The sequence below is a fragment of the Triturus cristatus genome, chromosome 12 (assembly GCF_964204655.1).
Source record: "Triturus cristatus chromosome 12, aTriCri1.1, whole genome shotgun sequence".
NCBI lineage: Eukaryota > Metazoa > Chordata > Amphibia > Caudata > Salamandridae > Triturus > Triturus cristatus.
In genome coordinates this window covers 488,227,715-488,241,868 of record NC_140595.1, presented here as the reverse complement: position 1 = coordinate 488,241,868, position 14,154 = coordinate 488,227,715, and the positions used below count along the sequence as shown (strand labels likewise).

Sequence of the window (14,154 nt, the reverse complement as noted above, 5' to 3'; positions counted from 1 at the left end):
TGATCCAGACAGGCCTATTCCAGTAAGGTCTAACTAATAATGGTGTGATGAGGCAACCACCGCAGGGCACTGGATACAGGGAGGACAGTGGACGACCGCCCCCTCCCCTACCTGTGAGACAGGCTTAGGGAAAAGACATGTGGGATCTGAAATAATAATAAGAAATAATACCACAAATATGGTTCTCTGTCAGCACAGAAGATAGCAGAATTTATTGAAGACCAACAAATAATGCGGAAACGTGCAGCACGGAGACAGACCGCATAGTCACTGAATGTCTATAGATGTGACGTTTCTGACTGCTTTTATAGGCCCAAACCACAGAAGGATGCAGCATCATAACATACGTTGCACAAATTAAGCATGGTCCACTTGACCAATTAGCAAAGGCCTAGTTAGTGTGATAACATTTAAGGTCCGAAATATACTGTTGCTGACTACGTGTCCCAAGTAGGCAGCCTCTGGGACTTTCCACTGTAATGCAATTAGCCACGTACCAGAAACATTTCTAAATGAGATATACTGAAATATTTGTGTCTAAGCTTGCATCTTCCTCTGTTCCTTTATCTTCTTTGAGCAAGCCTTGCGTTACAATAAAATTTCCTGAGACAAAATGGAAAGGTACAAGCATCTTGTGCAGTGAGTTTTTATGTCAACTTAACAGTGCCTAAACCTTCAAGCATTTGGTATCATAGAAGATGGCTTCCACAGACATATGATGGTTGGCCAAGGAATTCCTTTCAACTCTTGTGAGCAGCCAAAGTCATTCATGCATAAAACAAACTAGCATGCACAGGTTATTGCACCACAGCATTCTCTAAGAAAGTTGTTCTTAAAATGTAGACACTCGTATTGTTCATGTAGGATGCCGTTTCCACTGATTTAGGTTTTTCATAAATAATGCACACTTAAAGGGATCACATAGGATGAGGATCTTCGACAACTTCACTCCACTGGTCTAGGCTGCCTTAACCGCTTCAAGATTTAGAGTGCTGTGAAGCAACGAAAATGAGATATGTTGTGCTGTACAAAAGTCAAACACAAAAAGGAATTGTGCCTGATTTATCGTAAAAAGGTGTTTTTTTTAATAAAAGTGAATTTGGATGTATTTTGGAGTGTTGAAGCATGCTGTAGAAGGGTCATACCTAAAAGACAATTGAGACAATTTTTGTGCAGGTGTGGTTATCTGGGTAAGACACATTCTTTTGAAAAAACATGTTTTTTTAGATGAAGAGCTAAAACCATGGCCAAAATCAGCTATCCGAGGCAAGGAGCCCTAAATAGTCTCATGACATTTTCAAAGCATAATATTGGTGCCAATAACATATTGAGTGTCAGTGATGTTTTGCCCAAACACCCCAAAAAAGTACAAATGAATGCTTGAAATGATTTTAAACAAGCTATTTCAGAAGTTGCTACGGTCTGTTTGAATTGTTATTCCTCGCAAGGAAGTCAAAGCAGCAGGTATAACGTATTGAACAAAACTTTAACAGCCAGAACCTGATGATATTTCATGGCGCATAACATAATTTGTAGTGGTGCAATTCTAGTAACTGCCGAACCATCAAAACTATTGAATTGGAATTGGTAATGCTCCAATTCTGTTTGCCATGTGGAGAGCAGGTTTTAAAAAAAAGAAATCTGTTCACTACTAATGTAAGGAAAGCCCTTCTATGCTGTGGTGCCTTATTCGTAAAGGCGTCTTGATAAAAAATTATCAGAAGACTTTTAGCAGTGAAATCTTTATAATGGCAGCAGTATAACTTATTTGCAGTTCCAACAATTGTAGTGTTGAAGTGAATGGTGCCTGGAGTCTACAGGGTTGAAAGATAGTAAAATCGGTCCATTGGTAGGCCCCTCTCCCTTCATCACCCAGAGCTGATAGTGGTGACGGACTCGATCCTGTTGAGCTGTGGAGGCCCTCTGAGGGAGGTGGAGATCAGAGAAATGTGATCTCCAACCGGAGCTTGGCTCTACATGAATATGTTGCAGTTGTGTGTAGCCGGAACTTCAGGACATGAGTATCTTTCCTCCGATCAGGCTTCTACTTTGAGAGATCTTTTGCTGCAGCAACAGGGCACAGTCCTCCACCAGAATCTGTGCAGTCTTCACCTACGTGTGGGCTGATTGAGGGGTTGCAACTTTGCCGCCAGGTGCCCATCCACAAAATCCATTTGTGCCTGGCGCTGGGACAAATTTGTGGCGTTGTGTGGCACTCATAAAGATAGGCCCCATACTAGCAAATATGTCAGACTCCTTATGTTTGGTTAACTTTAGCTCAGCAAGACCTAGCAATGGGCACTATTTAATTTATTTGCTTGTATTTGTGGCCTTCCTGTATTTACCGGACAAACTGTCTTTGCTTGAATCACCTGTTGTGATACCTTTTATAAAATGTTTGTTCCCTCCTAAGTTGTTCATGATGCCACGTTGGCACCTTAACTTGGTCTTGACGTTTTACTTTTGTTTGCCTTTTCAACCTATGCATATTTGTTTGCTGCTTCTCCTAACTTTGAAGACTATCGCCTTCATCATGATGACATCATCTCATCACATGAGTGAACTCCAGGTACTTTCAGTGCAATCTCCATACACCACCTTTTTCCCCGGACAAGTTGGTGCTGAGTACTCGGGCAGCATTCTTGGCAAAATCATTTATTCTCTTCCAATTACGTCAATTCATCAACCTGATGCGTTCTTTGCTGTTCCTCAGCCCTTTCAATGAGTAAGAGAGGCTCCATTGGTAAGACCCCAAAGGGCTTTACGGTTTTACATTGATTATACCAAGGAACACCATGTGGACGATCAGCTTCTTGTGTGTTCTCTAGGGTGAAAAGGGGGAGACTGTGCAGAAGAACGCCCTGTTTAGGCAGAAAGTCATCTGCATCAAGATCTGCTTCTCAGTGGCCAAGAAGCAACCCTTGGAAGTTCTCATCGCCCATTCCATCAGGTCCAAGGCTTACACCACCGCATTGGCTCACCACATCCTGGCAGAGGTCAAGGACGGGCACTCGATGTGGGTGTCTTTGCATATGTTTATGAAGCACTACTGCCTTGAAGGCCAGGCCTGGTGAGAATTACTTTTCCTGCAAATTTGTTGCAGAACGTCATTCCCCAGGCATCTGACGCCACTCAGCAGACCATCCACCTGGGGAAGTACTACTTTGGTATCTATTCTAAGATGATGAATCTGCCAGAAGGAAAAGTTACTTACCTTCAATAATGTTCTTTATGGTGGATACTCAATCTACACATTCCTCAACCTCCTACCACCTCAATGTTCTATGAAGTGGCCTCTTTCCAATAGATTAAAAAGGACTTAAGTTCGAGATCAGCAAACTGGTACCAACAATAGTTCACACTCTTACTCTGAGGGCGCATGTTCAAAAGTAAAAAAAAAAACTGGTGTCAGCCCACAGGGGCCATGTTTATGTGCGGCTACACTTCGTCACTTCCGGGTGGTAGAGAGCCAGTGTGAATCTGCACTACACTTAGCGGCATGCAGGAGCCCAGCTGAAGAAACTTTTCTGGATCCAGTCTAGTGCCCCGGGAGTATTCTAAAGTGAAGAGTCTGCGGTTAAATAGAATTCCCAACATAAAGAGCCTTATCGAAAGTAAGTCACATGCTCATGTAAAATCTATGGTCTTACAGATATCTTAATATACGCAAACACACCCACATATCTTGGAATTATACGCAGACAGCGATTGTAAATGTCTTCATTCTGAGCCTTGTTTGCTGAACGAATCCATGTGTTCAAATGAGGGTGTTTAATCTGTAATTCTTGGTAATACATCCAAATGGTGTACCTTTCTTCTGAAATATTTAGGATTGTGAGATATTTGGTTTTTATTGATGCATACATGTTTATGTTTTAATCCATTAAGAAAACCTATCTCTATTAAGTGTAATTTTTTTCACAGGAATGTGGCTGGTACAATCAAGTTACAGATGTCCGGTCACAGTTAAAATTCTTTGAGCAGCTGGAAAGACTGGAAAAACAAAGGAAAGATGAAGAGGAACGGGAGGTTTTATTGAAGGCTGCTAAGGTACCTTTTGTGTTCCGGGCATTATGGAACTGTATCTGACCTAAAATCAAGAAAGCGTATTCCAAGATGAAAAGTACAAGAAAGACCATGAACTAGATTTTACAAAGTAAAGTAATAAAATATGTACACCATATGATGCACATTATGCATTTTGAGACAGTGAAGTAATAGCAGAATTTGTGTTTAAGTACTTCTCAAAATACTAAGTTTTTATGAGATCTGCTGAACAACATGCATAAGTATGTATAGTGCACATTCTAAAACAATAATAACAAATGTAAAAACCAGGCAGTACAAAATAGATTGATATGAAATGTCTGTATTAAACATAGATATTCTGTGATGATCTTTATTGGGTTTCAAGCAGTCACAATCATCTTTCTCAGTACTATAACAAGGTCATTACAAGTAAATAACTATGACTGAGCATTGTTAATACAGCGGCTAGTTGGAATAATTCCCAAGTTTGATACAGATTAGCATCATACCCAGCACTAACCTGGGAGAACTATCCTCATAGCATCTGTTAGTGAGAGCAGCACGTTTTTACATGGAGCAGAAACCTAAGAAATACAACAACATGTCAGGCGTATAATGTCTGAATCAGCGGATGCTAGTGCTTCTTAGTGTAGGTTATGCGCCTGAGTGAGTGTAAGTTGCTTGTGCGCCAGCCGGACTGCCTGACCAGTTTATCAAATATAATTAATGTATCCTTTTGAACTAAGTATGCTATGAATTAAATTCCTTAGTATTTCCAGGTATTTGAAGCTCGTTTTTAGAAATCTTTCCTGAAGCAGGAAATTCTGCCCAAAGGTATCCCTGGCACAAATAGAACTTTATGTAGTGTTATACATAAAGTCTTATGATAAGTCAAAGCCTACACACAGTAACCAGCTTGAGTCCTTGAGTAGGATGGAGTAAGACATGAATAGTTCAGACAGCTTATCCCTAATGTCCAGCGTCTCTTTGAGGCCCACCTCTAAAAGTGAACAACCAGTGATCGAGTAGGTGGTCCATTGCATTTATGCTGGGGAACAACATTTTTCAAAATCAGGCGGACTCCGCCATCCCTGGTCTGTGGGGAGCTTCAGCATGGTCAGTGGTCCTCTATACCTAATACTGTTATAGCCTTATAGCCTCTGCATTGGGCTATACCAGTTGTTAAAGGCCTTGAACTAGAGTTATAGCCTATAACGAGGGAGAGGTCTTTTAACAACCGGTATAGCCCTGGGCAGAAGGGCTTTAAGGCTACTAGAAAATATCACCCACTAAGGGTAGAATGTTCTGAATTAAAAAGAGAGACACATAAAGACATTGAAGCGTTGAAGCAGAAAGCAGCTTATACCAGCCATTATAAGCCGTGAGCGGCTCCAGTGTCTTACAGAGAACTCTCAACATTCCATTGTTGTAATCCAGTTTAAATCACCTAGCATTCTGTCTAATACACGAAAAATAACTTTTGTAATACTGACAGGTAAATTCAAAAAGTAACAAAGCAGTCCGAGCAGCACAATGTTTTTGGCTAAGGCAGTTCTGCCTTGCGTCATCAAAGGAATTAATTTATGGAATACGATATGAGTATTAAGCGAAATTTCTACTTTCATTAAACAGCAACCATTTGGAGGTGTAAATGCGTATTCTAGGCTTCAAAAAGTAAAACTCCTCCTCCTAATCAAATTGTATCCCATGCCAATTGTTTTTCTTAGCAAGTGAAACTTATTGAGAATAGGCACAGCTTTGATCAGTTAACAGGTAAGCCAAAGATAGTGTTAACATTTTGCAATATGAAGTTCACCTCAGTGGTGTCTGCATGAATATCACTAATACAATCCATCCAATCATCTCCATGTGATGATACTATGTGCGTCTCATCCATAAAGGAGATGCCCCAGTGCCACTGAAGCTGGTGAAGCCTAACAACCACTTGCTCTATCGCTTAGGCAAACTATAGGGGTGCAAGTTGGCAACCCTTGGCATGTCCCGCTATCGATTTTTAAGTGTCTGATATGAAAGTGCCAATCTTTATCCTGACCTTCAGCCCGGAGTACAGTAACCTGATCCATTGAACCATTCTGTGGCCCAAACCAAATTTATTATGTATGGCAAAAATATAGCTTGAGTCAGTCGTGTCAGAGGGCTTTTCCAACTCTAGAACTAGGCATGCAGAAGGCTCAGATGATGAAGCAGACCCAAACAGTCTGTGCACTCTACTTATGTTGAGCAAAGTGCTCCAGTTGGGAACTAAGCTGTTCTGGTCCTCCTGGTGCAGTAACTCAGACACTACTGTCAGCATACACAGCGGCCTGTATGAAGCGACATCTCCTTGGACACTCACCACCTGAGGTAGTGAGACTATTAGAGCCTCATTCATGGTGGGGGTTGGCAGCAGTCCGGTTACGGCAGCCACCCTGTGCATCCCTTTGTGGTATGCACAATTTAAAGTATAGAGGATAATCTGTAAGAAATTAATCGAGTCCAAAAGGAACGTCAGAACTCAAACTGTCTTCATGCTTTCACATCTAAGAATCTTGACATCACTTGTGGACTTGGCTAATTTCTTACAGATTATCCTCTATACCTTAAATTGTGCATACCACAAGGATGCTACTGTTCTTTGTAATGACATGCCCCTGGTACCAGGTGGTTCTTGAGCAGCTCTTGTGATTAAAAACAACCCTGTGCATCTCAGCACACCTCAAGACTAGGACTTCACTGATGTTTTGTAAAATTCTATCAGCAATCCATCATATCCAGGAGCTTCGCATATGGCAAGGCCCCATTGGCGCAACAGAGTTCTTGTTCCGTTATTAGGTGTTCCACTGTTTCTCTGTGTTCAAGAAGGACCGTGGTTAGATGAAGTCCCTCTAAGAACATCATAATAGAGTCCACTGAAGCGGTAGGTGTGGGGCTATGTCTGTGGAAGGCTGCAAGTAGGCTGTATTGTGAGTTGATGTCTGGGGAAAATTGGATAGCTAAAGTTGTGGATTTAGCTATACCCTGTTATACAAGCTAGGTGAGTAGCCTGCCTTATTTCTCCCCTTTTGTGTTTGTCTTGACCATGTGTGCTTTAAAGTCTATACATCACAGCTTCTCTTTTAGAACACTGGCTTCAACTAGATGGGCCTTGTCTGCCTCATGGAGTACTGTTTCACATTCGAGTTGGACTAAAGACTGCTGTAGCTTCCCCAACTCCGACTCTGTTTTTCTATGGACATCCACCTTAGACAGAATGCATTGCCCCGTAATTACAGTTTTAAAGACCTATTCTGGCTGGTGAGAGGTAGCTGTACTCCTGTTTTCTGAAAATGAATGTTCTATTGCCTCTCTGACCATCCTCCTCGAGGATATATCTTCAAGGGCTGAGGGCTCCTAGTCAGTAATGTGGGGAGCAGGCCTACCCCATTTCAGCTGCAGCAACAAAGGGCTGTGCTCCAAATGTGTTTTGCCTATGTATTTCAAATGCAGTACTAACAATCATTACTTAATTTGTTAAAATAAAATAAGTGCCAGGGCCCTTGTCAGTAGGCCATTACAGCTTGCACCACTCATCACAACTAACCATCACACTCATACAAGTGTGACAATTCAGACTTTCAATATACATTAAAAATGACTTGTACAATGCCGCCCATGCTATTCTTATAGCTCTGGGTGGCAGGTATTACTGATTTTAATATCTATTTAATTATTAAACAACTTGTGCTTCTCACAAAATTAGACAAGCAACACCACCTTGTGGCAGCTGTTACAGTAGCTTGTGTTGACAATAAAGTGCCGGTGCTGAGCAACGGAAACCACCAGCTCAAATTAAGCACTGCTAACAATTGTTTTGAAGTGGAAAATAGGAAAAACTCCAATATAGCATGTAGGTCACGAGGGAGATAATACAAAGAACACTCTTAAGAATGCATAGCCATCCTGACGTCTATTAGTGTGAGAACCACTGCAACAGTGTCTGTGTTGTGTATCACCTGTCCAAGTGTACATCTAGCAGCCTTTAAAGTTGCTCCCTATTCTCCATCAAAGGTGAAAACATTTCAGCAATGTGGATGGCAGCTTTGTCACAATTGTGATTGGCCTCCGAAGAGGAGGTCAGGTTGTCAGGCTGGTACTTGGTGAGCCCTCTCCTCTGCAAATATACCGGACAATTCAGATTGAACTAAATGTTTTACCAACCAGTCCTCAACAAATTGGGTTGAGCTAACGCCCTCGAGCGGACCCACTTTGGGGATATGGCTGTTGCGGGAATGTCCCTCTGCACCCTCAGATTTGCTCTCTGAGAATCGTGCATGGTCCTCCAATTCAGCCACTTGGTTCTGGAAGTTAGATGCCTTGAGAACTAAGGTCTTGCAACACTACCTCATTTGTCTTGACTTTCGGATAGCTTGCGTTGTTCCTGTCACAGATTCCTAGTTTAGTCATTGTGGTGTCCACATTGGATTCCAATGTAGTTCTCTATCTGTGGTTTGGAAAATCATGCCTAATTTCTCCAAAGGGATGTTGCACCATCCAGTCTGCCTTTGACATCTCCCGTCTGAGGCAAACACCTCTAAGTGTCCACCTCTAATGTCACGGTCTTTGGGCAAAGTGAGTGTGCTGCCAGATCCGATTCTTCCACTTGAGGGGCACTAATTGTGGCAAGTAGGTGTCTGACTAAAGGTCTGTGAGGATAGCATGTAGGTTTTCCTCCACCTTGACGGAAGATCAGGCAACTATTTAGTGACCTTCCTTGGCCTCTGGCCCACAGGAGTATGCACCATCAGCCAGGGGAGTAACAATCAGTCAATCCTGTAGGCAAGCAATGAAGAATGTAGGGTTGCCATTGTGCGGCAACAGTTCTTAAGTGGCCCATGGGAACAGATCAAGCACGGGGGAGAGAGCCTACCTTCCCTACCTCCATGCTCAGCACCCTGGTGCTACCTCAGGATGAGTGTGGGTCATTAAGGCTCCCTGACTGCTTCATCTTTAATCAGTTTAAGGGAGGGGGCCACCTTCAGTGTCCTTCACAGTGCCAAAGGTTCCAACAGCACTTCGGCCAATGGGGCCATGAAGAAAAAGCACTGTGATCTTGAAACAGTCCAGGGCCTGCAGGATGTTGCACTGTTTACTAGCAGGGCAGGCCTCTGATAGAGCCCTCCAATAAGCGTTTTTCCACTACATCTCCGTCCTAGGGGTTGTCCAACTCCACTTGGATAGCCCTTGCCGCAAGCATCTCATGTAGCCCCTCGGTTGGCTTGTCCAGTGACCTAGAAGACACAGGATCAAGTGGAACCTCCCAGCACCAGTGCCCCTGCTCAACACCCCTCCAATACAGGGCCCCTCCCCTGCCTTCTCTGCACATAGACTGGCCCGGCTCATGGGGCACCTCGACAGGTAGGCCCCGGACAAGGGCAGCCTGTGCGCATGGCTCACTTCCACAGTCTACAGAGGTGGTACAGCCCCCAGTCTGCAACATCAATGGGGGCAGGCTGCGCGGAACTCCCATGTGGTCAGTGTGGAATTCACAGGCCAGCCTAGAGCTCTAGCAATAGCCGCCCACCATCTTGATTTGCCAAGCCACGCATACCATGTCTGTATTCTATTAAAAATGATTACCTAAAAATGATTGAAGTTGTAATCAGAATAAGAATCTGTTAATTATTTTTACTATGATTAAATAGCACTTAGAAGACAGTCAGTTTAAAATAAGCTAAGTGGTTAATTCGTGGAAAATATACAGCCCATTCAACCTAATATTAGCACTAGGTTTGACATTGTTGAAACATTTTAAACTACAAGGACTTAAACCTAAAAGATAAAAGACCGGAAATAGAAACAATCCTGAGAGCATATTGGAGATTGATGAGCCTGAAGTTATGAGAACACGGACTAGTTTAGAAACCGCAGCATCACTTGTGAAGAACCGAAATTAGATGTAAGAGTGCTAGGAATGAACATAAGTAATTGTGCAGATAAAGATTTCAAACCATAGCATTGGCACTGGATTTGATTGAAATTTTTCATGAATTATTAATCACTGATTTAAAAAAGTTGGAAGGCATAAAAGATATACTGAATAAAAGTATTTGAACTTTCTGTGAGAAAACTGAAAAATAAGCGTTCGTGAAACAGAATGTATATTTCAACGACCATAATAGTACGAAGGTGGCTTTCTAAAGTACAACTAGTCAACACATATGAGAATAGATCCCCTGATTATTCCTGTATTAGATTGACTCCTTAAGTTACATAAGGATACAAAGAACCCCTCAGGGAGACCAAATATTTAATCTAGGAGCACTATTTTGGAAAATCATTATTTCCTCAGGCACGTTGTATAGATACTACCATCATACTTGAGACACTACTGATTCTTAAAACCTATTTGTAATATGATGGAGGGGGGGGGCGCCACAGGACCGTGCCTGAGAGGCTCACAGGAACTAGCTGCCCGATAGCGGGTCCGGCTCGGGGGGGGGGAGTAAGGGGCTATGCTGGGTCCCGACGGAGACTGACACAACTGTGACCCGCTGGACTGCGATTGAAGAGGAGACTGAGATCCGGCGGGTGGTGCCAGGACGCGGTGTAGCTGACGCCTCCCAGGAGGAGTGGCCGCTTTGGAGTGGTAGAGCCAGGCCGGGCATAGCCGAGGGCCCCTCCCACGAGACCGCAGCCTGCGCAGAGAAGAGGTGCAGTTAAGGTAGGAGGGCCTCTGCTGGAGTTAAAAGGCCCAGGGACTTTGGATGTGCGTCTTGGAGACAGCGGAGAGGCTGTGGTTCTTGGACCCGCCCTTGGTGTCCGAGATTACAGGAACAGAGTCCTCAGACACTGCTGGAGGGGCGGCATCCAGTGAGGAGGAACACAGCCACAAGGTTCACCACACTAGAATAGTGGGGGCCCGGTACCCACCAGCGGCTGCACCCCGCGTGTTGAGTGCCTGCTGCTATGCCCCTGACCTGGGGCAGATTGTGCCCATGCTGTTGGACTTGCTGGGAGACCGTGTATCGAGGTGGCGCGGGCCCTGGACTGTCTTGGAGTTCCTGGTGGGCCTGCACACAGCTGGCACTCTGCCCCTGTTGACCTGTGCCCTCCGGGATGACATCCCACCGCTCAAAAAAAGGAGGCGACCATTAAGGACCTCTTGCAAAAGCCTGGAACCAAAAAGGCTGATGGGGTGCCTCTGCCTAGTCGCCGGCCCCTGCGCAGGAACAGGTCCCGCTCTTATCCGGAGCCGGCGCAGAGGAACCGGTCACTCAGGGGCGTAGGAGACACTAAAATTCTGGGGGGGACAGGGACAACCTTGCGGACTTTCCAGTGACCCTATACAAATCACCGCCCGTTAAATACAATCGCATACTTTCGAAGTGAAATATTGAGAAAAGCAGGCATGTAGTCACAGTTTGCATGTATGCTTTATTGTTATTTACATTCATATATTAATGGGACCAAATGTTTTAAAAAAACATGTATATGAATCTTGCATCTTCATGCACAAAGCAAACAAATGCCGCTGACTTAGGGTGGGGGCGTCGTGTTCGCAAGTGCATTGTGGTTTGAAAAGTACCTGCTGCTGCATTCCTGGTCTCCAGCAATTTTCAGGCAGCAATAAAAATGTGAAGATAACTTTGGTGATTAATGTTCTTTATTGAGAGAGATCGAAGGTTTGTCTAGTGGAAGTTTTAACTCATGGTAAGGTAGCCACAGTGGGGTACTATGCCTGCTGCAAAGAACGTGTACCACGCAGATCACAAAATGCATATCACGTAAATAGGTCATTGAGTTACTGCTTTTGTCCGAGAGATTCTTTTGGTATTTGCAGTTTATAAGTTAAAATCCTAACATTGAACAGTGAGCTATTAACCGTCATCAAAGAGCTGCATGAACACCTCAAGGTATAGATTCGAACGTTATGATTTTTCCCCAGTCTTTCCCTATCCTAATGTTGGAAAATGGGTTCATTAGGAAATAAATCAATTCTGATTATTAAAGAGAACGCCCCCAACCATGGTGTTATGTTTTAAATTCTGAGTTTGTGTTTCTCTAGTGTTGCAAAGCCACCCGGTGCCCTGGGCACTCCCCAAATTTTTGCTGACTGGTACTGGTGGTACCTGACTGACTGACCCTGGCCTGTGCCTAAACAGCCAGTGCTACTCTGAAAGAGACACAAAAATACAGTGAAAACACATACATACACTAGGATGCACTATGGGTTAGGGTACCCCTATGATTGGCATGACTTCTCCTGTAAGGCCCTCGTACATAATAGGGCAGGGAGATTAGAACTACCTTTAAGTCCCTAGAACATAATAGGGCATGGCAGTTTAGAGGCCAGCAGCCCTTTCTGCGCTTGCATGTGTGCACTGCTGAAGACGGAGGTCAGATTAAAAGTAGCCCTGTGTTGTAGGACTGCTTTTAAAATGCAAATTGTGCCCAAAATCGACTTTTGGGTTTGGGGAACTTACAAATTGATCAACTACAATGTTGGGGCAAAATTAAGTTAAGTGAAAAAATGTTTTCCACTGAACTATAGCTGTATCATATTTGCCACATAATACATCATCTGCTACATAATCTAACGATTTCCACCAAAACAATTTTGTAGGTCAAACGGATCACAAATTACTAAAAGAAATGTAACTTACGTTGCTATGAAGTGTAGGGGCCTTTGCAAAGGTTAGTAAAGAAAACAATTGGTCCCATACACTCCTAATTACACTCAAATGTATACCTGTAGGAGAGTGTAGTATGCAATCAATTCATACAACCGAAAATATATAATGTAAAGGCACATTCAACAGGGAAAATCTCATAGATAAGAGGCCAACCAAAGTCAAGGTTGTACCTTCGGAGACACCGACGGATGCGGCACGTCTCCAACTTGTTCTAAATTAGGAATACAACGTCCCACCGGAACCAATGGCAGCATATGATTAGAAGGTCTCACACCGCTCCATTTCAGCGGTACCTCGCGGTGATTTCTCCCCCACCCTGAAGTAATTTCAGGATATTTTGACAGAGTACAGTCTGGAATGTAATTTCATCACACCACAGCCGTGTTCGGGTTCCCTTTCCTTTGTCCTGAGGAAGACCCGCAGCAGAGGAGTCTACTTACCCTTTTGCGTCAGGGTCGAAACGTCGACATTTTCCCAGAGAGCCTACACCCAACAGCTACTGCCCTCGTACTCCCAACCACAGATGAAGTTTCACTGCGCCTCCAATTGAGAAACATTTACCAAAAATTAATATTGCGATTGAGCTTATGGGTAGGCCCAGTACGGTAGGGTTACCGGCCTTGTCAGGAATTAAAGCCGGATCCCTTCTGCTTTAGTGTTTTGAACTGTTCTTTTTTAAATGCCTTTTGATGATCTTCATCTTTCTTCTCTACCCCACACATGAGCACCTACTTTCACTTCTTTCTCCTTCCTTGGAAATAACCGCGCTAATATCACGTGCTGCATACTATGCCTTTGTGTATGTTTTTCATTTTATAATTATATGACTCAGTGGGAAATAAATTGATAATTGCAATTTAATTGACTTTGGTTGGCCTCTTATCTATGAGATTTTCCCTGTTGATTGTGCCTTTACATTATATATTTTCGGCTGTATGAATTGATTGCATACTACACTCTCCTACAGGTATTCATTTGAGTGTAATTAGGAGTGTCTGGGACCAATTGTTTTCTTTACTGATCGATACCCAGGTCCTTTGACACTATACTGGGTTACTCCATTTATTATAATGGTTACCTTTGCAAAGGTTGACTGGTCACCTTTCCCAGTGGTGCATTTGTATGTTACACAGGTACTAAGCAGGCGAAAGCTTTGCAGAGGCTGTTAATATGTATAAATATGTCAAAATAATAAAGTATCATAAAATGTACCTCATTACGCTGCAGCCTTTTTATTGTTGCATAATTTAATCAACACTGCGACATAATTTTGGCCTCCATTGCTGCATAACTCCAGTGGCCCGAAAGCAGGTTGTACATGTTAAAAGTGTTTGTGCATGAAGCAGAGACCAAGAAGTTTGCAAACTTAGGGGCTGATTACAATGGCAGGAGGACTTCAGTCCATCCGCCCATCCGCCATCGAATCAGGGAATGGGACCTCTGGCCTTCAAGG

The 14,154-nt window shown here is 43.4% G+C and overlaps 1 protein-coding gene across 2 annotated transcripts in view; it reads left to right on the top strand.

Annotated features, from left to right (window-relative positions):
- The window catches only part of LOC146776143 (transcription initiation factor TFIID subunit 4-like), a 1,156,451-nt gene that overhangs the window by 715,445 nt on the left and 426,852 nt on the right, over window positions 1–14,154 (top strand). For both annotated transcript variants that reach the window (XM_085639557.1, XM_085639558.1), the window contains exon 12: window positions 3,925–4,050. In XM_085639557.1, the coding sequence (XP_085495683.1) occupies window positions 3,925–4,050 (126 nt within the window). The remainder of the gene's footprint in view (window positions 1–3,924; window positions 4,051–14,154) is intronic.